At 39.7% G+C, this 26,846-nt stretch overlaps 1 protein-coding gene across 2 annotated transcripts in view; it reads right to left on the bottom strand.

The window, feature by feature from the left end:
• BICC1 (BicC family RNA binding protein 1) overlaps positions 1-26,846 on the bottom strand; it is a 365,663-nt gene that overhangs the window by 233,197 nt on the left and 105,620 nt on the right. For both annotated transcript variants that reach the window (XM_066349083.1, XM_066349084.1), the window contains exon 2: positions 17,573-17,619. In XM_066349083.1, the coding sequence (XP_066205180.1) occupies positions 17,573-17,619 (47 nt within the window). The remainder of the gene's footprint in view (positions 1-17,572; positions 17,620-26,846) is intronic.

Below are 26,846 nucleotides of genomic sequence, written 5' to 3'. Positions count from 1 at the left end.
CAATAATAGTGATGTGTGGTTACCACTACCCATACCAGCAGGCCACCGAGCTGCAGAAGGGAGAGTTCATCAGCACTCTTCGAAGGGCTCTCGTCACCTCAGAGCAAAGGGCCATGAAAGCACAAGCTGAATGCAGAGCGCACGTGAGGAGAGAAGGAAATGCACATCAGAACCCACACGGCAAATTCACGTGGCTGAGACGTGAAATGGTCCGAGCCACAGAGAGACCTAGCAGCTCATGAATCAAGAAGGGGCTTGAAATTTTTCTTTTTAACCTCTTCTGACAAGCCAAACATAAGTCTTTTTGCACCTGAAATGGGAAGTTCAGTTTCGATTTGCCCGGATAATTGTTTTTTGGTAGCAAACCCCATCTAGCCACAGCCTATCATTCTCTGACAATTCTCTATTTCATATCAAAGAAATAACAGTATTTCTGATAGTGAAAACCTATCTTACTGCACTAAGAACTTCCCATCTCAAGAAAAAAAAAAACTCAGAGGGAAAACATTTTTATTCTAAATGCAAAAAATATAAGCATATTTAAATAAAAATAAATCAACAAATAGAATCTTTTCCCAATATAAGAATCCATTCCCAAATACAAGTTACAATCACTCAACTTTAAACTGAGAAGAGCTACCAACAATATTATAGAACTGTGTGTGGTTCTCACAACCAACTAAAGCCGTGGACCCTCACCCTAAACCAGTTAACAGCCCCCAGCCTTCCCCCCACCTCAAAGATGCAGGGCCTGGCCTGGAAGGAGCTCTTTGAAGATTCGAATAATCCTTTACATTTGTTCAATGCTTTTCAATGTCAACCGATTTGTATTTGTTCACTTTCAACTGATTTTAATACCATTTCTATAAGAAATTGTCCTCATTTTGTATAATTAAGAGAACTTGGGCACATCAGCTGCCAAATGACTTACCCAAGACAACACAATTGGGGTCTGCGCTGGGACCTGAACCCAGATCTCACCGCTCCTAGTTTGGTATCTTAGTTGTTGTTTTTTTTTGTTGTCATTGTTTTTATAATATTGATATCTTTTATTTGTTTCATTCACTGACTGATTCATAACAATGGCATGGCATGAATCAGGGGAGGAGAGAGGGGAAAAGAAGAAGGAGACAGTGATGTACGAAGGAATGCACACTGTAATAATCTCTGGAACATCCAAGTATTAAAAACCCTGGGTTCCCCAGACTCCTTATAACCTCCAAAGCATCTTCTTGTGCGCTGGGAGGGTGAAAAACAAAACAGCATTCTCTTATTGCTCTGATCTATTTTAAGTAGCAATATTTAATTTACTGTGTTTTTCCATTAAGAAAGGACATGCGATTTTTATTATTCTTGAAAGAGCCCCTGGATTTTAAAAAGATGTTCATTGTGTATAGTGAAAAGAATGGTGGATTGAGTTTCCTCCCCAGCATCAACTATTACAAAACTATATGACTTGGAGAAATCATTTAAATTCTCTAGGTCTTGTTTTCCTCGTTTGTATACTAAACTAGAAATTTTCTCTAAGGTCCCTTTCAGTCCTACAGTGTCATGATTCTAAGGAGTTACTTGGCCCCGACCACGCACACAGAGCAATGCGGTAGGCCCCAAATTCTTAAGTCTCTCAATTCAAGAGTTCAGAAACAAGCTGAACCTTTAATATATCAACTCAAAAGAACAGAACAGCAATGCAAGACAATTATCTTTTTAACAAAATCCAAACAAAGGGCAATATATAAATAAATGGCAATTATCAACACAAGAGTGGGCCAGTCCAGAATATCCCACAGAAGAGTAGGACTTTTAGCAACACAGAACTAGAGAGGGTCAGAGATAGAGACAAAAGAAAGGCTTTCTACAGTGGGTAGATATTTTTATCTATAGTCACAAGAAATCAGGAATAATCATGGCTTCAGGACACCACTGGCTGCTGCCAGGGCGATTGGTTGGAGCAGCAAAGGGGGACTACGTTAAATGCAGGAAGTAACCAGACTGTAATGAACACTCAGTACCAAAGGCGGACATTTAACCTCATCTGGGTAGCGAGGGAGAGAAGTTACAGAAATTCTGAGCATTGAAATAAAATTTAACAAGTTGTGTTTCAGGAAAGAATCATGTGCACTAAAATAAAATACATCCTCATCCCTGTCATAAGAATCACTAAAGAAACACACTTTTAAGAAAGCCTCCTTTGTGGAACTACATCACATCCAGCCCTCACACAGATCTTAGTTGATGAAAAAAAGAAATTTTGAAATGACTCACTGATTGTTTAATTCTGTAGACCAGTGATTTTTAACCAGTGTGCTGCAAGAGGCATGCTGGTGTGCCACAAGGATCTTAAAAACATGAAATACCTGCCTATTTAGTCAGCAGCACTGACCTCTTTTCCTTGAGGTTGTCAAATAACAAAAATGATAACAGCCATCTGGTGTGAATGAATCAAAATTATACCTATTTTTTTGTCAGATCAGAAAAAAATAGATTTTTTTGGTGTACGACAAAATTTTAGTAATTAGTTTACACGTGTCATGAGAGAAAAATGGCTCATAATCACTGCTGTAGACTATATTTTCAGCAAGGAATAAAAAAGGATTTGATCAAGTAATATTGTGAAGTGCTATATATTATGTTTCTCTAACAAATTCATAAAATGCAAATTGGTAGCAACATTAGTCTGTAAACAGTTATGCAGAAAAGAACTTTTTTTTAGAGAGAGAGAAAGAGACAGAAGCCAGAAGGGAAAGAGATGAGAAGCATCAACTTCTCAGTTGTTCATTGACTATTTTTCATATGTGCCTTAATGGAGGTTGGGAGGCTCCAGTCAAGCTAGTGATACCTTGCTCAATCCAGCGACCTTGGGTTCAAGCCAACAATCTTGTGCTTTAGGCCAGCGACCTTTGGGCTCAAGCCAGCGACCATGAGGTCAAGTCTAGGTTTCCACACTGAAGACAGCGACCCCATGGTTAAGCTGGAGAGTTTGTACTCAAGCCAAATGAGCCCACGCTCAAGCCAGCGACCTCAGGGTTTCAAACCTGGGTCTTTAGCATCCCAGCTTAACGCTCTATCCACTGCACCACCACCTGGTCTAGTCAGGAAAGAACTTTTAAAAATAGGACAATTATCAACATACCACCTTGTAATTCATAAAATGAAATATTTAGTCCTAAGAGAATGAAATTCACTAGAAAGTGAAATCCACTAGTAATTGACAAGCACATACAAAATAAATAAAATTCCTTCCCTTCTACATCAATATAAGAGACCAACACGAACTTAAAATTTCTCTTGACACTCGTCCCTACTCCACATCATTGATTTCCAAACCTGACTGCATATTCAAGTCACCAGGGGAGCTCTAAAACAAAAAAAAAATACTCATGTCCAAGCTTTACTTCCAGAACCATTACATCCGAGTCTCCAGTTTGGGCATCCAAACGAGACAGCACCGGGCCCCGGGCCTGGGACACCAAGGACATCAGGTGGTTAGAAGAAATGCACAAATGTCACTACCCGTCCACTACCTGCTCAAAACTGAGGAGGTAGCTGATCTTATCTCCCTTCTGACTGACAGCTTAAGCTACGGGCCTAAATATGCAGTTGATCAAGGTTTGACCAACCTGCCCGGGGTGGTGGTAATGAGCCGAATGCCATCTTGCCCTCCCCCCCCACCACCACCACCAGGATAGGTGCGAACACAGTTACCAAGCAACACAGCTGGGAAAGGAAGTCACCCATATCAGAAATGGAGAATTCCACAAGCCCACCTTTTTAAAAAAAAAAAGCCTGCCTGTTTTGTCCCTAGCTATTAAAGCAGCCAGGCAGAGCGAGCCCCCAGCCAGGTCAGAAGACCTTCCTCTCCTCTGGGCTGCCTCCCTTGTGCTGCAGCATCAGCTTAATAAAAACCAGTCTGGGCCCTGGCCGGTTGGCTCAGTGGTAGAGCGTCGGCCTGGCGTGTAGAAGTCCCGGGTTCAATTCCCAGCCAGGGCACACAGGAGAAGCGCCCATCTGCTTCTCCACCCCCGCCCCCTCTCCTTCCTCTCTGTCTCTCTCTTCCCCTCCCGCAGCCAAGGCTCCACTGGAGCAAAGATGGCCCGGGCGCTGGGGATGGCTCCTTGGCCTCTGCCCCAGGCGCTAGAGTGGCTCTGGTCGTGGCAGAGCGACGCCCCAGAGGGGCAGAGCATCGCCCCCTGGTGGGCAGAGCGTCGCCCCCTGGTGGGCATGCCGGGTGGATCCTGGTCGGGCGCATGCAGGATCTGTCTGACTATCTCTCCCCGTTTCTAGCTTCAGTAAAATACAAAAAAAAAAAAAAAAAACAGAAACCAGTCTGGAAATTTCTCTGGGGTCTCCTTATGATTTCTATTTCAGAGAACTGGAGAACCCCAATGCCAGGAACACTCAGGCAGAGCTGCAGGGAGGAGGAGGGTTAAGAATACTGCTATATGCTAAGAGTTACTATCACTAAATGGTTAATGGTATAGTTGGAGAAATGGAAAGGGAATGTGAATTCCAGTTAATACTTTAGCTAGAAAACCTGCCTCTCAAAAACTGAGAATGGGTTATATTTATTCTGCGCATAACACCAGATCTCAAATATTCTTGGCCTTCCCTTCTCGTACTTACTCATTACTCCAGGGGTTTAATGCTAATACGAGAGTATGCTAAACTGATGGCCAGCAACACATTTAAGGAACTCTTTCATATCATACAAATAGAACCAAATTTTCTATTATTTTCCAAATTTGAATTCTTGGTACCTATTTCTCAGAAGTTTTAAGTATGATTTCCATAAAACAGCCAGAAGTAAACTGTGAAGCCAAAACTTTCAATTGTCTTCCTGGAAAAGGCAGGTTTTAAAAGTGCACATCGCAGAAGGTTCAGGATGTAGTTAAATGATGCTAATGGTTTATTTTATAGCCATCGTTCTAAGCTTGGAAATTTTATCATCCAAAATGCAATGAAGGTATTATAATAGTTGAAAACTCATGTTGCAAAGCATAGTTAAAAGTTAATCTTCTTGGGAACACACTTATCCAGGAAAGTAGTGAAAAAAGTAATAATACAACCCTAAACCAAGCACTCATAACGAAGTCAGAAGCTGCAAAATAAACTACATTGCAAGTGTTCAGTTGTCCTGGCTATTGTTTTTAAGTTTTAACATCTTTGAGTAGACAATGGATACAAACAATATAATCTCCTAAATTAAATTGAATTTCAAATCCTTCCAACCTTAACTTCTCAACCATGCACTTGAATCTGTGAATTAGCTCACATGAAGTGACATAATGGTATACATCACTTTCAATTCAGTTGTTTTTGAGACTAAATGACAAACAATCTCCTCTGTCCCTTATTTTGCCTTTGCAACGGCACAGTTGGTTCTTTCGGCCAGAAATGCCTTTCCATCTTGCCTCCATTAAGATTTTTACATTATGATTCACAGGTCTAGAAGATAGCCTGACCTAATCTAAACTCCGGTGTCTCCTCGGAAACTCTTTACAAAACCTTACCGAATCTGACCCAATATAGTAGTTATACTCTTTGAACCTGCCCTTCAAATCCTTCTCAGACAGTTTCTCCTCAGGGCAGCCTTCCTGGATTCCTCTGAGTAGAACAAATCATTCCTTCCATTTCTTCTATTATACACTCTTGCCACACTTGGTGGCACTTATGTGCCACTTCTCCTCTGCAGTGACATCCTCTTGAAAACAGGGGTCATACGATCACCTTTTCTTCTCTACAGTCCTACGCCTGGCCCCAGGTCAAGCTCACAGAGAGGATAGTAAATGTCCTATAACTGGTGTCCTTAGCATCTTCTACATAATCATGCACTCTAACCCCTTCTTACAAGGATCTTCCCCATTCAGCTTGAACCTGCTTTGAAAGTAGAAATTATTCCTTCTTTAGCTTTTCCATGGAACCTACAAGACAACAGGAGAGTACTTAGACTGACAGGTCATGAGGTAGCCCACCACAGTTTTAACTTATGACAAGATGACACTAACGGGAAGTGATACTCTAAAGGAGAAGACATGGCCACATTCCAATGGAGGACTGAAAACAACTCTTTCCTCAGTTTTGTTCATACCTCCCTCTCAATGTACTAGCTGAAGCCCAGAAACACTCCAGCTCTCCAAACCTACCAATCCCAGAAGTATGCCAGGGAGCTTCTCAAACAGCACCTCCTACTGATTTACACAGGAATTTGAAACATGGTCTTAGAATATCAACAGAAAAACACAGGAAGAAGTTCTATCTAAAACAACAACTCCAAACTAAAGTTTTCATATTCACAGGGGACCCAGGCTTCCTGGTTAACTCCAGAGGAAACAGGCACATGGGGACTGAAGCTGGGCTTTTTCTCTCTCAGAAAAGTCATTGATAATGAACTCATGAAAGAAAACCGAGAAGAAAACACTAAAGCCTCTGTATTTTTGCCTGAAGTTGGTTTCATCCCTGGCTAAATTCCTTCATTCACACCTGTCATCACTTTAACCAGTAAAAAAGCAGAAAATCTGAATGACTGAATGATAATCTAGGGTGACAAAAAGTACTAAAAGCAGTAATTGCTAAGGAAGGACATACTTAAATACTTCTCTAGACCCTTTGATTTCACAAAGAAAAAAGGTAATAAAATCTATTTTCCCACCATGTCAAGTGCCAAAAGGCAGCTCCTTTCAAGAAATTTACATCCAAAGATATTTAAAAACCACAAAGGAATTATTAGTTTGGGACAAGCCACATACAAAATGAGAGAGTAACATTCAGAATATTCAGTAATTGAATTCAAGGATCATGTTACCTAAAAAGGCAGCGTAACAAAGTGTTCTCCTTAACTACTATTAAGAAAAACAGAAAATGTTTTATACCATACTAGTCCCTCTGTATATTGGCTGACTACAAACTGCCCACAAAAAGTATAATATTGACTAAAACTTATTAATGTCAATAGCCACAGAGAAGGAGGAAATCATAATAATATGTACAATAAAAGTCTATAATGAAATCTTTTTGGAACATAAGAACAATACATACTTTTTTCACCCAAGATATTAATAGCAGTGAGCCTATTCTTCCTTGAACAATGCTGGCAACTGATTAGCAAAAAGAAAACACACACACTGAATAAGATCAGTATTCTTATACAGTATATACATTATACACACAGAGGGTGTACATCATACACTGGAACAATGTGTTTTCACATTTTAAAACACACTGCAGTATTGCTCCTATATACATATATTAATGGCAGGTTTGTGGAAAATGTCATATGTCTTATGTAAGAGCTCTGCTCCCTTAAAGATATGTCTAAATTTGAACCACTCACTGAGGAATTTAACTACTCAAAACATACACACCAAATTTTGTAAAAGTGTGAGTGCATTCACATTTTGAAGAGAGGATGCTTATGCAGGTATTTAAATCATTTGAAGGCCTTTTCTGTGTTTTAGTCTGATTCTTGGTTACCAGGCTCATTGGGCTTCCCAGCTACATCAGGAGGAGGGGGAAGACTGCAAGGACACCTGTAGATGGAAACCTGAGAAGCACCACCTGCGCCAGCTCCAGCAAGGGGACCGCTCACCTCTGGTACGTCGCTCTCTCTGCATTTTGCTCCCTGGTCCCTCCCATGACTGGGTTTCTTCCGCTATCCACAGCTTCTTCTCCCTTGTAACACCAGGTTTCCCATGGCCACACTGTCACTGATGGCTTCTCCCTCAACCCATCCTACACCCCCATTCCACTCCCACTACCACTCTAGGTCTTAGTTTCCCAATTTATTAACGACAGATCTCAGTCAGTTTCCAGACCCAGTCTTGGCCAGCGTCTATAGAAGGTTCATCACTGGGTCTGGTGTCCACATCGGGGCCCATTAGCTGAGCCCAGAAGAGCTGGGAAGCAGTTAAGTGGTACAAAATATGGCGAGCTCCTCTCCTTTTCCATGGTGTGGTGTGTGGCAAGGCAGGCATATGACCAAGTAAACTTCAAAGTACATAAATTTCAAAGTAGCATTCAGAGACAAAAGCAAGGTCAGAGTTGAATTAGCCTGAGGATAAATTCTAAAGCAATCCATTTTGCCTAAATAAAATGAAAATATTAAAAACATCAAGCAAAAGGCTGGACTTTAAAAAAAAAGAAAAAGAAAAACCAGAAAGTGTCCCAAAGTTGAAGAAAGAACTATTCAAAGGATGACAAATCATTGTAAGCCTTTCAGGGAGAATAAAAGAGGACAATGTCAGGTACAACTTTAGAATGACCAACCTTAATGTGATTCTGAAATCTTGACTGGTTAAACAAAACATGAGGTACAAACCCACACTATTTCTTTTTACTGTATTAATTTGTCTCCAGTCTTCTGGTTATCCCTCTAATGTACTACAGTGACCCTGATTCAGAGACATACTTACAAAAACTTTCAGCTTTAGATAGAATTTCTCTCTTTATAGACGGCTAGCCCACCCAAGAAGGCATGATTGTTGATTTAAAGAAAATCATTTTATGTTTTACTAACAATAGTCAGTCAAAACAGTCCTCTTCAAATCCTGGCTGCCACAAACTAGCTGTTTAACCTTGGTGGGGAGAAGGGGACCTCAATCTAAGACTTCAGATTGTTGTCTAGAAAAAAACAATGCCACCACATCCAGCTTTAGCATGCACTAATTCTTCTGTGAACCCACTGTAAACAGGAAAGATTAAAGCTCTCTATTAAATGCCATAGCACCCACACTAGTCACACTAGAAGGCACTGCAGACCCTTCATCTCATGGCCTACCAACCTGCAGCTGATACCACCATCCTAGGTAACCTGAGTTCACAATGAAGAAAAAAACTCATACAGCAGTTCTGACTACCACATCACAGAACCAGTGAAATCTTTGAGAGGAATGTTTTCCATACTTTCTTGTTCTGGAACCCATACCTGCCACATGATCTACAAGCCTAATGTCAGGTCAGATGGAACGGGTGAGCTATATGCAAGAGGGTCCTTACCTGCCAGTCAGAAATCAAGTATCCTTATTTGATATTATGTACCTAGCAATGACACTGGAGCCAAACTTTCCTCTTCAGTTGGATGAAGAATGGCAAGAAATGCCAATTCTTCATGGCTGAGACCAATGCACAGTGCCTGAAAATTATATAATTTTTGGCTACTTCTGGATCACATCCATATTGTGGATAATATGGCCTCACTATCTATAACTGTATTGGGCAGGCTATATCGAAAACATCATACCCAGATATCACTGTCACATTAAAATGAAACATTGATCTTGCTCCTCAAAGTCAAGAGAATGGTAAGGGATCTGAAAATTAAGTCAGATGATAAATAAGAAACCAAGTATCTTTAATCTGAGAAAAAGAAGGCACAGAGATATAGAAGCCATCTTCAGATTTTCCTATAACTCCAAATGGTAAAAGATGGGCAAGTGGATTAAAGAGAGGGGGAAACTTCCTAATCATCAGCACTGATTAAAAACAATTTACCTTTATATATAACTGAAACCTGCTGTCTTTATACCTGTTGTAGGTGAGACAGAAGGAACTTCAATACTTGCGCAGGAGCAGGACCAGATGACCTCTCTGATTTCTTTAGATGTTCTATAAATTGTATGTTCTAAAAATTGGCAAAATTTTATGAATCCATGGGAAACCACAAGCTGTTTTAGCCATTATGATATGCTTTTCTCCATGAGGTGGTTTAAAATTAATAGAGGTTCATTGTAAAAAAAAAAAAAACTAGAGAAGAAGAACAGTTTTATTTAATATCTTATCACAATTCCTGCCCCAGTCACTTAACATTTTGACATAATTCCTGCCCCAGTCATTTTAGCGGGGCATAAATATATACAACAAAATGTGAGTCAAACTGTTCATATGCTTTTTGTCCTTATTTTTTGCATTTACATGATAATCTACTTCCCAGATCATTAAATATTTATAAAGAGCATAATTTTTAATGTCTACATACTAATCTAAAGTTTATATATACCATCTTTTAAACATTACAGTAAACACTTAGGTTATTTTTTATTTAAATTATTACAAATATTACCACCATGACTATCCTTACCCACTGATCTTCAGACATACCTCTGATAATGTTCTATGTATATACAAGACTGACTTGATCTTATGCCTCCTTAGATATAAAAACATTTTCAATCACAAGACAAAGGACACAGTTAATATACACACAAGCACACACTACCAAAACAACACAAAGCTCCTGTGATTGAAACTAATCACCAAACCTTATTCCTCCTCAAACTTACTTTCTCTATCCTAAAAACTTGTTTCTGATCCACACAGATGTGTTTATATTTGCATATTATCAGTTCATTAGTGTAATTTTGGTTTATCTATGTAATGGAAAAATTGTTCTGAAATCTTAATATCAGCCATAAAATAAGTTTGTATCTCAAAATTGTTCAATTAAGGCCCTGGCCGGTTGGCTCAGCGGTAGAGCGTCGGCCTGGCGTGCGGGGGACCCGGGTTCGATTCCTGGCCAGGGCACATAGGAGAAGCGCCCATTTGCTTCTCCACCCCCACCCCCTCCTTCCTCTCTGTCTCTCTCTTCCCCTCCCGCAGCCAAGGCTCCATTGGAGCAAGGATGGCCCGGGCGCTGGGGATGGCTCCTTGGCCTCTGCCCCAGGCGCTAGAGTGGCTCTGGTCATGGCAGAGCGACACCCCGGAGGGGCAGAGCATCGCCCCCTGGTGGGCAGAGTGTCGCCCCTGGCGGGCGTGCCGGGTGGACCCTGGTCGGGTGCATGCGGGGGTCTGTCTGACTGTCTCTCCCCGTTTCCAGCTTCAGAGAAATACAAAAAGGAAAAAGAAAAAAAAAATTGTTCAGTTAAGACAAATTCTGACAACTACAAGAATTAAGAAATTTAATATATTCAGGGGGAGTGTTTTTACGAAATAATACACAAGCCTTTTTTTTTTTTTTTTTTTTTTTTTTTTTTTTGCATTTTTCTGAAGCTGGAAACAGGGAGAGACAGTCAGACTCCCGCATGCGCCCGACCGGGATCCACCCGGCACGCCCACCAGGGGCGACACTCTGCCCACCAGGGGGCGATGCTCTGCCCATCCTGGGCGTCGCCATGTTGCGACCAGAGCCACTCTAGCGCCTGGGGCAGAGGCCACAGAGCCATCCCCAGCGCCCGGGCCATCTTTGCTCCAATGGAGCCTTGGCTGCGGGAGGGGAAGAGAGAGACAGAGAGGAAGGAGGGGGGGTGGAGAAGCAAATGGGCGCTTCTCCTGTGTGCCCTGGCCGGGAATCGAACCCGGGTCCTCCGCACGCTAGGCCGACGCTCTACCGCTGAGCCAACCGGCCAGGGCTACACAAGCCTTTTTAAACTAAGACCAATAAATGATTTAACTGGACCTTCCTATGGTCATTCTATCCCGGTTAGACTCCACATCACTATTTAATCCACAATCCTGCTTTGTGACTCTGATAAGAATTCAGTTTGATTTTCCACATGATCCAATGCTTTAAGTTTTGTTTCAAGAAGAAAGAAAATCATTTTAAACACTAACTAACCCTTCACCAGATGTTGATTTAAAATTATTGTGCACTTTAAAAAACTGTTGTAGCAATTAGGGTACATTCAGTACCATCAAACATACTTTTTAAAGGAATCTCAATGACATCCTCTATGTCCATAGTTTCAGAAAGACGAATAAAACAGCAAATTTGACTTTTACAAAGCAGTTGTATGAAATGACTGACAGAATAACATTATGACAGAGCTCTGCAGGTGACACACAGCATGCCTGAGACACAGTCTGACACCCAGGCATCTCGTGTTCAAATGAACGCAAACACAGAACTTAGATGACTAATGAATCGATGATAAGCAAATCACTTCGTCTTTTTCTTAATCTTTACTCACTAACCCTTATTTACTAGACTCTTGTTAGAATATAGAGCAAATGATAAGATATAAATAGGATCAATTCTTATCTTTAACACCTTTATAGAAGGGGACCAGACAGCCTGCTTTTTTGGATTGTTCTTTTCTTCTAAGTGTTATAGGTGTTCAGTTATCCCTATTTAGCCAGTAATACAGGAGAACCATGATCACAAATTCTCACACTGAAACTTATTCTCAGGGCTATAATGGGATAAGAAATCAGTGTCCCTGAATGTTCGCTTTAAGGCCTGTTCATTAGTGATTATATCCACTGGTGATGACTTTTGCTTAAGTTTGGAATCAACATTGTAATTCTGCATCTCTTTCTCAGAGCATCTTTAGAACCATGACATCAACTACTCTTCACTATATAATATATATATCCTGTAGTAATATCTGAATTGTGAACCATGTTGAATGTCTTACCTATTGAAATACTGAGATTAAAACTTTAAAGTATCCTTATTTTATTTAAATCAAATTTGACTTAAAATGTTTAAATATAAAGACTCAGTGGCTATAGTTTATTGAATTTGTTTTGAAATAATTAAATCAACATTTATTTCTATTACCAGAGAAATATGATCTATTCAACATACACAAAATAATGGCCAGTGAATAGAGTAGCAGCTATTTTATTTAAAGTAGGTATGTCTGCCTCCCACTCAATAAAAGGAGTCAAGTAGTTCCCATATAAGACCACATAATACACTCATTTTGAGGAACAGATGGAGCCAAATATTCCTCCCTGCTATTTTTCCCAGAAGACAACACACTTGCTACATTTCAGTCTCAAAATGACAAAAGTCATGTTTACCGAAGAAGGATGAATTTGGGGGTAATAAAACATACCACATAAACCACCAAACTATATCTTATTCACATTAGCCGTACAGTTAGCCTTTGTGAACCATAGTTTATAGTCAGTTTTTCAAACCTGCATATCTTCAAGAGTATAAAATATCCCCCCATTTAAAATATGTGCTGTATCCTTCGAGGAGGAAGAATATATATAGCCCAATACAATGGAAAGTTGGCTTTCATCAATTATGATGCTGACTGGATTTTGTCTTCTTCAGTCATTGGGATACGAGATTCCTAAAACATTTTTGCTTTGATGAATCACATCTGTAATACAATCACTATACCCAACCCCACCTAATATACTGCAACACATTTTCCTTTCCAAGATCTGGCCATAGTCATTTCACAAGAGAAAGAAAAAAAGAGAACTGATTAAAAGGAAACAGGACAGACAGTGAGTAAGCCATGAACAACTGCCCAAAGAACTGTAAAAATCCAAGCAGATCATTTCCATGTGTTTCAACTGAGGCTGCCATGAGAGGTAGACAAAGAACTAGAGAGAATATTGATAAAATTGTATCCATTCCCTCCTTCTGTCAGTGTAGTCAAAGCCAAAGAATAAAAAAGAACGATTCCTGGGGAACTTGCAAAGTTTTAACATAGAAAAACATGTGGGATAAATCCAGTGCAAATAGTCTAATTGTAATCCCATTAGCTAATCAGAGAATACTAAAAAGCACTTTATTCACACATTTTTAATATAAACAGAAAGAAGGACTAAGGTTGTATAAACAGTAGTTATCTTTCAAAGGTAGGATAATATTAGATATTTTTATTTTTTTGCATGTCAATTATATATTTATCCTAGACAATTTAGAAATGACTTGCAATAAGAAAAAAATTTTGGTATAAATGACTAGGCAGTTAAAATATACAAATCAAATTGAATATCAAAATGTAATAAATAACATTTTCAGTTTTAGCAAATTTTTCTGGGTAAAGTTTTCTCAAATCATTTCCTCCATTAAAAGGTGTTAAAGGTTGAACTGTGTCATTCCAAGATTTATATGTTGAAATCCTAACCCCAGTAAGTCAGAATGTGAACTTATTTGCAAAGAAGGTCATTACTGATATACATAATTAGTAAAATGTGATCATCAGTGTGAGCCCTAATCCAATCTGATTGGTACCCTCATAAAAACAGGAAATTTGGGCAGAGACACACAGAGAAAACTCCATAAGAAGACGAAGGCAGAGATCGGGATCACACCGCTACAGGCCGAGGAATGCCAAAGATGGGAAACAAATCTCCAGAAGCTAGGAGCGAAGCGTGGAACGTTCTCTCCCATAGCCTTTAGAGGGTACTAACCCTGTTGAGGCCTTGATCTTGGACTTCTAGCCTCCAGAACAGTGAGACAACAAATTTTTGTTGTTTAAGCCACCCAGGTTGTTGAAGATTTTTACAGTAGTCCTAACAAAGTAATACAAAAGTTTTCAGAGCATAGCACATAAACACATAAAACTGTGACCACAGACATTTTTCCTAACAATCTGTCTTTTGCTACACAGTGCCTGCAAAATCAGTATTTCCTCCATATGTTCCTCCTCCTCTTCCCACCCTCATTACTGCAGTCACGTAAGGCCACAGAAATAAGTTTTCTTCAAGGGAATGAGAAGTGACATATGCCACATCTGGGCCTGGCCCTTAAGATTGTGGCACGCCTCCTCCATACTCTCTTGTTTTTCACCAGCTCACATTTGGACATAGTGACCCACCTTTGACCATATAGATGAGGTTCGTAACTTAAGGAACAGCAGAGCTACTTCCTGGACATAATCTGGGTCTCTCTGACAGTATGGGACAATATTACCCACCCTGTGGGAATACTTACCTTAGAATGTAACACGAAAGTAAAATACCTGTTCAAACCACTATGTCATTGGGTTTCTCTGCTATAACAGGTTAGTTTTTTGCCCTGATAGAGTGTCAGGGAAAGTAAATTGTTTCCAACATGTGCCGTAAAGTAGTATCTAGAAAACCAGGTAGATCTCTGAAACAATAACCATGACTGAATGGTCAAAGTTTAACTGCACATCCAGTAAACTGAACTACAATTTCAGCTTTGAATTCAAGACAATGTATTTGATCATCACGGTAGTTGTTAAACTACAATTTAAACCCTTCGTGAAAATCGACCAATTCTAATTCTTAAAGGTATTTTTAATTTCAAAGGTTTTCACTGAGAATAATTAATTTAGGTTAATAATATTGCTATGATTTTATATATGTTTTAAAGGTACAAAAAATACAAAGTAACATTTACAAAAACCAAACATCTCTCTAGGGAGAGCCAGTATAAAGCTAAGAAGGTCTCCTTCCAAGATTTAGATGGCTTTTAAATAATCAGGGTAGTGAAATTTTAAACTCGGCTTGAGAGAGGTTGCAATTTTGGTTTGTGATACACACCCAGGGGTCAATGCCAAAACACATTCTAATAAGCATATAGAGCCTTTGACTTTTCATTACTCTGGAAAAAAAACATTTTTCAAAGATGCTAAAGACCAGCAATATGGCCTATTTCTCATTCTTAAATGTTTCCCCAAATGTCTTTCTGTGAAACTGAAATACGTGCGACTAACAGCAAGTTCCTGGAGGACAATTCAATCCTTCTCCATCACCTCATTCTACTGTAGGTGAACCAGAATGTCTGTTTCTGTCTGGTCAAAACTGAAAATGACTCTTCCGGAATTTGGGATGTTTGCCTTTTATTAAGGACAGAGTTTTTTTCCAAAGTATTCAAATCCTACATGGACACTTGTCTATCAGGAAGACACTTTCTAAGGAACTAACGAGGAAAATGAGGAGATAAAAACTATTCTCATTTAGTTATTCAGGGACCTCATTAACCTGTAACCAAAAATAGAATCTACAATCCCGACTCTCAGTTTGTGGGACGCACACATGTTCCTGGATTCAGACATGTGTTTCCATTTAAACTGCTGGAATGTATAGGGGGCTCCACAAAGAGTGATAAATATTAGCAAATCTTCTAAGAATGAAGGGCCTTTATGATCACATACGCTGTGTTTTGATTCAGCTTTTTAAATGTCTGAGTCATACAAGGCTGAACAGGTCTCCTTTTTTACATCTATCTGTAAGTTAAAGAACAATGAAAAAACAATTCCTTTCCACAAACCTGAGAGTTCTGCTCTTTGTCTCTGTTTTCTTCCCCGTATGACAAGCCTGCCCCAGCCAAAGGCAGGGCATTCCAAAATGCCCAGGTATTGAGGACAAGCTGAATAGTCATCGATGTCAGATAGAGCCAAGGGAAGGACTTCAGGCATAGCACATAAACTTCAATAGCATTACCCTAAGCGGGGATGGGAAACTGTAGTCTGGCCACTTCTATTTGGCTACATAGCATTTTTAACTTTTTAAAATGTAAATCTCTTTAGCAAAGCTCCCCCAAAACACACCCCCTTATAGAAGGTACTTCATCATGTAGGATTCTGCAGGTCACCTTGCACTATGAACCCCTTATACGTTGTGTGCTAGCCAAATGTTCCAAGTTTGAAAGGCATGTAAATTCTTCCACCTCTGAGCCTTCTTACATTCTGGGTCTTTGCCTAGAATGTCTTCCAACCTACCCAAGCCTAGCTCTTCGTGTGGCTAACTTCTACTCTTCTGAAGACCTCAAGAAGTCCTTTATAATCTCATAAAGTCCCAGTTAAGTGCTTAATCCTCTGTGGCCCCAGACTCTCCTGCTATTTCTGTGACTCTATCACCAGACACCAGACTAATTCCTTTAGGGCAGGGAAGAAGGCGTGTTCATTTTGGTCTCTCCAGTGTGTAGCACACAGCAGGTGGTAAACAAATATTTTCAGAATGAAGAAATGGCAATGTAAGTATCAGCTCTGAAAATACTTGCTTTTAATACTCTTAGCAGAGAACACAGATGAATGATGAAGTTGACCCCCTAAAAAAAGCAGATCACACAGAAGGCAAGAGAATTAAGAGGCTTCTCCAGGCCACGTCTAGTTATAAAGAAGCCTTTTCCAAAGGCTTTCTGACCCCCTATAGCCACATTAATCTCACCCATAGTCGCTGCTATATTTTCATTCTTCCCTTCCCCTAAGATCCTTATATGTTTGTTCCTACACGCATTTTTCTGATCCCAACACCAAAGACACAAACACAATAAACTCAAATGAATAAAAGAAAGAAGAACATGAACTTGAATCCATTTCTTTGAAACAACTGGTGTCTTCTCTTATATAAAACATTTCTTTTAAGAAACAGGGCTGGTTAAAATTAATTGACTGCTCGTCACTATTTCTCATATTCATTTTTTAATCAGCTCACTCTTATTTCCCTTTGCTCTATATGACTAGCCAGACCGTCCTCACTGAAGATGAAGAACTTTCAGAGGACACTCGAGAGAACTGACATGGTTACCAAGTGTGAGCAAGTAGGTTGTCATCCCGCCCACAGTCACACTTCCTGTCAATGGGGAAAGCTGTGAGGGGCTCCCTCTGCCTCCCGGATCAGGCATGGGTTTAGGGAAGAAGAAAACAGGGAGCAGAAGGAAAAGAAGATAATCAGGACAGCTATCTGGCAGCCCTCCTGGTCTCCAAGCAAAAATTTCATTCGATTTGCCCACGAGTCATTTTAGAATTAACTGACAAACGGCACCCCCCCTTTCCCTAGCCCTGAGCATTTCCAGCTATCTTATCAAGAACCTACTCCCCTTCTCCTGGAAGGGGAGCTTGCAGGAGCTTCTACTGTAGCTACCAAAGACAGGTATGCTTCTCCTTAATTACCACCAAGGCAGGAGTAAAAAACAACTTACCTTTTGAAAAAAGTCTTCCCCACTTTTGCCTTTTCCTTCGGCAGCAGCTGTAAATAAAAATGTATACATTTAAAATCTTTTTTTTTTTTTTAACCTAGGTACTCAAAAACTCTCTAATATCAGGTATGAGAATGCAGAGGTACACAAGGGGCCGTTCTTGTTCTCCCAGAGCTCAGTGCCTCCTAACAGGCCTCATCCAAGATGCAAAATTGGTAGAGAATAAAACACTAATCCAATCCCCATTATACATTTTTAGATGATTTAGCACTCCTTTTCCTATCTGGAAGACTCATAAATCTCTATTTTCACACTGAGATGGAAGTAATCTCCTCTCAGGGTTAAGAACTACAGGAACAAATGAAACTACTAATATAATCAGCTCCAGTGCTCTGAGCACTTCTTATCTGTAATCAATCCCAGGCCTGGGACTGCCTTTTCAACTGGGGGCTCATAGAACACAGCCTGGTAACCTATGTCGGCTTTATGTTTTGCAGTGACTATATACTCTACTTGGATTTCTGTTGGAATCATATGCTACTTTAATTCATTCTTTCATTGGTTTATAGAGAGAGAGGAAAAAAAAACAAAAAACATGAGGATTAAATTGTAATGGTAAAGTCACAGACAATAATAAAACTTCATGTGAGATTAATTAAAAGGTCATTGTGCTTGACCCATCTTTTTATACCTAAATGGTAGCCTATAAATACAGGACAAAGCTAGTTCTCTATGTTCAGAAGTCTTAACACTCTGTTAACATATTTTTTTTTATATATCTGAGGGAGAGGTGGGAATTTGATTGAATGGAGAAACGGGACAAAAGCCAATAGAATCTTGCTTGCAATAGCCTCAAAGTGCATCTTTCCAGAGGGCAAACACCAAACAGGCCTCAGATTCAAATGCAGACTGGACGGACCAGTTAACTAGAGAAGACACCCTCTCACCTAGACAAAGAAAGGAGCTGGACAAAGAACTCCTGGAACTTGTCAAAACAATTAAAGACACAAGAAGTTATGGCAGATCATTCTGTAAGGTGGAATATTCAAAACTCAAAGAAATTCTCTCTATTCTCAAAACAACAACAAGTATTATAAATTATTTTTTTCACCAGCTTTAATTCCACAGTTAAATATAAGACAAGAAACCTACAATTTTGTAAAAATGTGTATTTTTTAAATCAATATGTCTTCATCCAAAAAAAAGAGAGCACTGACAGTGGGTTTCTGTGGTTACCAAGGACAATTTGAGGAGATGTATGAAAATAGCTAAATAACACCCCCCCCCAAAATATTCACATCCTGATCCCTGCAACCTATCAATATGTTACCTCATGGCAAAAGGGATTTTGCAGATATGATTAAATTAAGACTCTTGACATGGAAAGATTATCCTGAATTAGCCAGATGGGCCCAACATAATCACAGGGGTCCTTATAAGAAGGAAGAATAAAGCTCAGAGTCCAAGAAGGCAATGTGACAAAAAAAAAAAAAAAAAAAGGCTCTGGCCAGTTGGCTCAGTAGTAGAGCGTCAGCCAGGCATGTGGATGTCCTGGATTCAATTCCAGTCAAGGAACATAGAAGAAGTGATCATCTGCTTCATCACCCCTCACTCTCCCCTTCTCTCTCTCTCTCTTTCTCTTCTTTTCCTGCAGCCATGGCTCAATTGATCGGAGCACATTGGTCCTGGGCACTGAGGATGGCTCCGTGGAGCCTCTGCCTCAGGTGCTAAAAATAGCTCAGTTGCAAGCATGGCCCCAGATGGGCAAAGCATCAATGTCAGACAGGGGCTGCCAGGTAGATCCCAGTCAGGGAGCAGGCAGTAGTCTGCTTCTCTATCTCCCCTCCTCTCACTTGGAAAAAAGAATAAACAAACAAAGAAACAAATAAAGGAAGAAAGAAATTAGAAAATAAGAGAGGAATATATGATGACAAATGGAGAGGTTTGCAAAGGAAAAAGATACAAAGATGCTACACTGCTGTCTTCAAAGATGGTACAAGGGGCCACAAGCCAAGTAATGTAAATGGTCTCTAGAAGCTGGAAAATGTAAGGAAATGGATTCTTCCCTAGTGCCTCTGGAGCGAGCAGGCCCTGCCAATTTCTTGTTACAGCCCAATGAAACTTATTTCAGACTTCTGACCTCCAGGACTTAAGATAACAAATTAATGTTTTAGGATACCATATTCATAGTAATTTGTTACAGCAACAAAAGACTAATAAATAATGCCATCTTTTCTTTTAGGTGAGAGGAAGGGAGATAGTGAGGCAGACTCCCACATGTGCCCTGACCAGGATCCCCCTGGCAACCCCATCTTGGGCTGATGCTCAAGTACCGAGCTATTTTTAGTGCCTAAGACTGTTGTGCTTGGATCAACCAAGCTATTCTCAGTGCCCAGGGCCAGGCTCAAACCAATCGAGCCCCTAGCTGTGGGAGGGGAAGAGAGAGAGAAGGGGGAAAGGGAGAATAAGAGAAGCAGATGGTCGCTTCTCCTGTGTACCCTGACCAGGAGTCAAAGCTGGGATGTTCATATGCTGAGGTGACACTATCCAGTTGAGTCATTGGCCAGGGCCTAATGCCAGTTTTAACTTTACTTTCTGCACAAATACCACACCATCAACATCATGAACAAGTACAGACAATGATGTGAGTGACTGAAGCACACATTTCCACAAAAAGATTCTTTATAGTTCACTCTACAAATTATGACTTTCACTCATTAACTTGAAAGTATATAAATATTAAAATTTTAAAAACATTAAAAGCAAATTTGAACCAAAAAAAAAAAAAATCAAAGCTTACTTTTTCTAAACAAACTGGCAAATGTGGTTGAGCCTAGCTAGAGGAGCCACACAGGCAAAATAAAATGTCAGGACCCAAACCTAACGCCACAAACCTAGTATCAAGTGTCTTAGAGATACTTCAATCCAGCTACCTCTTGGGCTGTCTTTTATTCCTAAAGCTAAAAGGGTTTAAAGGGATCCTAATATATAACACAATTGCTTTGCAATGGAACTACATATGAGGGCACAAAATTTTGAAAAATATCTAGTGGCGTCAAGGAAACTATTATTTGAAGAGAAATTTTAGAATCAAAGATATTTTCAAGGAAGGGAGATAACCACCCCTTTCACCCACACAGAACTCTTACAGAACTTGAAGTTCATCAGTTTAAATTTCGTGAAACAACTAGATTTTATTACAGAAACTTCCTTTAGGACACTTATTTTGCTCATGACAAACTCATTATATCACAACCCTGAAATGCCTTTTCATTCCAAGTCTGAACAGACTTCACAGAATGGCCTTTCAATCCCAGAATAAATAAAAGGGGGGAATTTCCTTGTTAGATCCAAAATATAATTAACTATTCTCCTGAAAAACATCTAAAATTTAGATTTTAGAAACTTGCACCTTTTAGTAACCTTATGATTTGAGAAGGAACAGGAGGCAGGGAGCCAGAAATGGCAAACTCACTAGCACCAAAAATCACTGTTCTTTTTCATTCCAAGTGTTTATGAATGAGACACTCCAAATCTGCGCCTGATTTCCCCTAAATCCTGAGAAGTGTCCATGGTAAAAAAAACAAACAAAAAAAAAAAAACCTCTCGTCTTGGTTAGACCATTGTCTTAGGTGCAAACCCTGGTCGGTCCCAGTCGCTGGCACTTCGCAGGGAGTGTCCTTATCTAATCCCCAGGTTGCAGGGTCCCAGCAGTGCTTTTACTGACCACATCCAAGCAAAGCTGTCAAGACCATAGAAGCCAATCAAGGGAGAACAACATTTCACCAGAAGTATTCTCTCCTCACAAACAGGAATCCTTCTTGTGCTCAAATGTGAGAGTTCAATTATGAAACTTACTCTAAAATCCTCTGTATCAAAATATGAACTCGGAAGAAGTGAGAGACTGGGGGGAGGAGGCTTGCCGAATATTTTTTTCTTCTTCTTTTTACTATTGATTTTAATTTATTGTGTTTACATAGATTCTAGTGTTGCCCTGAATGCAGCCCCCCTCCCCTGTATTCCCCTCAACATCTCCCTTGCCCCCCCTCCCCATAGCGCCCTCCCCCTTCCCTTCAGGTTTATCCCATCCTATCATCCCCTTTCCCTCTGTCCTCTTTTCCTCTGGTCCCTTTGATCTCTGCTCTGCCTCAATTCTGTTCCTCAGTTCACATTGTTCATTGGATTCCTCAAATGAGTGAGGTCCTATGATATTTTTCTTTTTCTGCCTGGCTCATTTCACTCAACATGATAGTTTCCAGGTACTCCCATGCCATCGCAAAAGGTAAGATTTCCTTCTTTTTCAAAGCCCCATAGTATTCCATTGTATATATGTACCACAGCTTCTAAGAGTGGATTAAAAAGCTGTGGTACTGAATATTTTTTTCTCAATATAAACTCAGGTTTGTTTGGGGGTTTTTTAATGAGAGAAGGGGAGACAGTGAAAGGACTCCCACATGCACCCTGACTGGGATCTACCCAGCAACCCCCTTCTGGGGCCAATGCTGGAATCAACCGAGCTATCCTCAGTGCCTGAGGCTGATGCTTGGACATATCAAGCTAACCTCAGCACGCAGGCAGATGTTCAAATCAATCGTGCCACTGGCTGATTCGTGCCACTGGGGAAGAGGAGGAGGAAGGAGAGAGAAGCAGGTGGTCACTTCTCTCGTGTGAACTAACTGGGGATAGAACCTAGGACATCCACACATCGGGCAGATGCTCTATCCACTGAACAAACCAGCCAGGGCCGAACTCAGGTGTTTAAGATACTCATTTCACAGACTCAGAAAAAAACAAAGACAAGTCCATTCTTTCATTCTACAAATATTTAAGTCCTATACCAGCAAATCAAAATAGGCAAGGCCATGCCCTTGTTTAAGTACAACCTTGTCCCATGTACTCAAAGCCACCCAACTAGTAAGATAAAGCCAAAATTAAAAATCAGTTCTACTGACAACTTCCCCAGAGATCTTTTCCCAGTCACAACTCTACCCAAATTAAACTTAATAGAACTTTAATTTAGCTATTCTTAGTTTTAATCCAACACAAGAGCTAGGCAGCGACCGTTAGGCCTGAAGAATACAGGTTGCTTCAAGGGAGTCCATTTTAGAGTTGGATTGCAAAAAATATATATAAGGTATGATAATTTCTTGATTCAATGGCTTTCTCTTCAGTACATCTGGAGGCGGAAATGTTGCCTATGAAATAAGCCACCCCATGCTTGATGTCACCGCATTCCTTGCCCTTTGAAGTCTGATCATGTTCTGTGGTATAACAGTTCTACTGAGTCTTCATTTTTTTATACACAATACACATTCATCCTTCTTATTGCACAGTAACATAAACATACATAATGTTTTACCAGCCTTTTTCTAACTGTCTTTACAATATGACTTCTGCTTGATGTTCCAAAACTTAATCATTTGATTGTATATAAACCCTGGATTATTCTTGCCAATGAAAGCAATTGTCTTTATTTTCATGACATGGAATAAATTATTTCAATACTACTGAAACATGGCTCCACGGGTTGTGCAGGTAAAGCATTTCTTATTTTAAGCTGAACAATTCATTTTTATGTTTATTATCATTTCCCCAGTGCTCTGCCATATTTTATTTCATATTTTTGCTTCACAAGAAATATGGGACGGCAAAAGCATTGGCCAATAAAAACAACAAAAGTTGAAACAGGTGTAAACTATTACAGTCCCCCAAACCACAGGGGCAAGTCTAGTTAATTACTAAATTAAAGGTGGGGGGGAGGCTCAATTTTAAATTCTTCATAGAGCATATGGAAACTTGTTTAAATATCCTTTTCATTCTGAAACGCTTTTCCGTTATAACATCTTATACTTTATGGAGCCAAATCTAAAAGCACAAGGACTATGTATTTTATATTTAAAACATGGTATGGAATATCTTTAAACATTCCCTTGATAGGCAATGAGATTTTTCACCCCTGTGGATTATGAGTAGGAAAAAAACAAGTCCAAATTATAAAAACTAATTGAGAAATAAATCTTCAAATCTGTAAAGATTCGGGCATTCCTCCCTTTCTTTTAAACACAACCCAACTATCGCACATTTGTAACTAAGAAGGCTGCTGTATATTAAGGTCACCCGAAAGATATATGTGTCATCATAAGGGAACATGATTGTCCTGTAAAAATATTTTACTAGGCCCTGGCCAGTAAAGCGTCGGCCTGGCGTGCAGGGGACCCGTGTTCGATTCCCGGCCAGGGCACATAGGAGAAGTGCCCATCTGCTTCTCCACCCCCCTCCCCTTCCTCTCTGTCTCTCTCTTCCCTTCCCACAGCCAAGGCTCCATTGGAGCAAAGATGGCCCGGGCGCTGGGGATGGCTCCATGGCCTCTGCCCCAGGCGCTAGAGTGGCTCTGGTCGAGGCAGAGCGACGCCCCGGAGGGGCAGAGCATCGCCCCCTGGTGAGCAGAGTTTCGCCCCTGGTGGGTGTGCCGGGTGGATCCCGGCCGGGCACATGCGGGAGTCTGTCTGACTGTCTCTCCCCGTTTCCAGCTTCAGAAAAATACAAAATATATATATATATATTTTACTAAAAATTTAAATTCACTTATGGTATCAATTTAATCCATATGCTAAAAAAGCTATGCCGTATATTTTATTTGGTATATTTCTGTTTTCAGAAAAGTTCAAATCTACTGAAACAAAAATCAGCAGAAGATGTAGAAGAAACAGTGTCAATATCCACCCAGAGAATTTATGTTCATGAATCATGTCTAACAGTCCAGACTACATGCAAAGCTCTGAGAATTGATTGAATAAATAGTAGATATTAAGCCTATTTTTAAAGTTTCTTCATTTGCTATGAAATCAAATACTTTAGCCCACTGAAGAACACTTTCCAGATTAAACTTCAGTAGTGCATAGTGTCATCTGAATGTTCTATAACACAGTAATTGTGAGGATTCTCAAACTTCATCTTTCCTAAAACTCCCTACTTACTTCCCAAAGTGCACTATGAACACATCAAATACACCTTCCCTGGGGAAAAAAAAATCATGTGGCCTGTTTAGAAAAATAAAAAAGAAACAGACAGAAATAAATGTAATCAAGTTACTTAATAGTAGCTAGATATATAAGAATCATTTTCGTCTTCAGTAAAAATTTTTTTCTTAAATATTGTTTTATTTTTGCAGTAAAAAATTCCCATGTTCAAAAATGCAATAAATTCTTTAAGGAGACTGTAAAACAGGATGTAGAGAATGATCTCAATGTTATAGGTTAAGTGTGACAATTGTTATTGGAGTGGGAAAGTTATTGGGTTATTTATCCCTTTCTCTTTTGTATTTTCCAGATGTCTTTAAATAGCTTGCACTTTTTAATGAGAGGGGAAAAAAAAAACAGGTAAAAATCATTCGAAATTCTTCTTCCTATCTGAAAAGAAGTCCAATTTTGTCATCACTGGTTTATCACAGCATAATTTTCAGTCCACACTGTATAAAACAATCTAGCAAAAAATCCAAAGATCAGATGTGGATTCAATCTATCGAAGGAGACAGAATGACTAATTCACAATCAGAGATGAGTAATAGGCAGTCAGTAATTCAAACCAAATACTGAACATCACAGGCCTTAATCAACCCAGCACCTTCTAGACATTCCAAATATCGATTCTGTGCACCTCTCAGTGGAGAAATTATAACAAATTATCCCTCTAATAAATTTCTAGCTGAAAACATTAAATAATCCAATATTTGAAAAAAAACCTCTGTGGTTCACAGCTAAATTTATTTCTTTATTTATTATATTTAGAAAATTAAATTTAACAGGGTTACATTGATTAATAAGAGTACATCAGTCTCAGGAAAACATTTCTGTAGCATTTGAACTGTTGATTATGTTGCATACGCAAAGCCAAGTCATTTCCATCACTGTATATTTGTCCCTCTTTACACCCTTACCCCTACCCCCTGCCCTACATCCCCCTTCCCTTGGTAATCACTTCACTTTTATCTATATCCATGAGTCGCAGTTTTATATCCCACCTACATTAAATATTTGGGTCCACTCTCTTCTGCTTGCAAAGTTTCTTTTTGTATTTTTTTGAAGTTGGAAACAGGGAGGCAGTCAGACAGACTCCCGCATGGACCTGACCGGGATCCACCCGGCACGCCCACCAGGGGGCGATGCTCTGCCCATCTGGGGCGTTGCTCTATTGCAACCAGAGTCATTCTAGCGCCTGAAGCAGAGGCCATAGAGCCATCCCCAGCACCCGGGCCAACTTTGCTCCAATGGAGCCTTGGATGCGGGAGGGGAAGAGAGAGACAGAGAGGAAGGAGAGGGGGAGGGGTGGAGAAGCAGAAGGGTGCTTCTCCTGTGTGAATCAAACCCGGGACTCCTGAACGCCAGGCTGACGCTCTACCACTGAGCAAACCGGCCAGGGCCACTTGCTGAGTTTCAGCTGAGAAGGCTGATGATAACCGAATGGGCCTACTTTTATATGTTATGTTATTCTTTTCCCTACCTGCCTTGAGGATTGTTTCTCTGTCACTGATTTTTGACAATTTTATTATGATATGCCCTGGAGAAGGTCTGTTTGGGTTGAGGTAACTCAGTGTTCTGTTTGCTTTTCCGATTTGAGGATCTAACTCTTTCTATAAGCTTGGGAAGTTCTCATTAATTATTTGTTTGAATAGGTTCTCCATTCCCTTCTCATCTTCTTCTGATACATCCTTTATTCTTATATCGCTCTTTCTGGTGGAGTCAGACAATTCTTATAGAGCTCTCTCATTTTTTTAAGTTTATGAGCTTCTCTCTTCTTCTCTCTCTAGCATCTCTAAGTTGCTTGTTTTCACTGTCACTGAATCTCACCCTATCTGGCTTGTTCCATTGGCTAAACTTGCAACCTCATTTTTCAATTCATCTATTGAGTTGTTTATCTCTCTCTATTTGATTCTATTTTAAAGTTTCAATCTCCTTAATGAAATACTCATTTTTTTTATTAATTTGTTTTTTGAGCTCATTAAATTGCCAATCAGTGTTTTCTCACATCTCATTGAGTATTTTCAGAATTTCAATTTTGAATTCTCTACCATTTAACTCCAAGGCTTCAATGTGATTGAGATTGCTTTCTCGATATTTTTAATTTTCTTTCCAAATTACTTGTCTGTCTTGTGTAGCCATGGTATTCGATTTCTTCTTCCTTGATGGCATTTGAGAGTGGTATTGTTAAGAACTCTAACAAAAAAGCAACTAAAAGAATAAATAAAAAATTTAAAACAATAAAAATTTTTAAATGGCAA

The sequence above is a fragment of the Saccopteryx leptura genome, chromosome 9 (assembly GCF_036850995.1).
Source record: "Saccopteryx leptura isolate mSacLep1 chromosome 9, mSacLep1_pri_phased_curated, whole genome shotgun sequence".
NCBI lineage: Eukaryota > Metazoa > Chordata > Mammalia > Chiroptera > Emballonuridae > Saccopteryx > Saccopteryx leptura.
The sequence above is the reverse complement of the archived record's forward strand: the minus strand, read 5'-3'. Positions and strand labels throughout refer to the sequence as shown.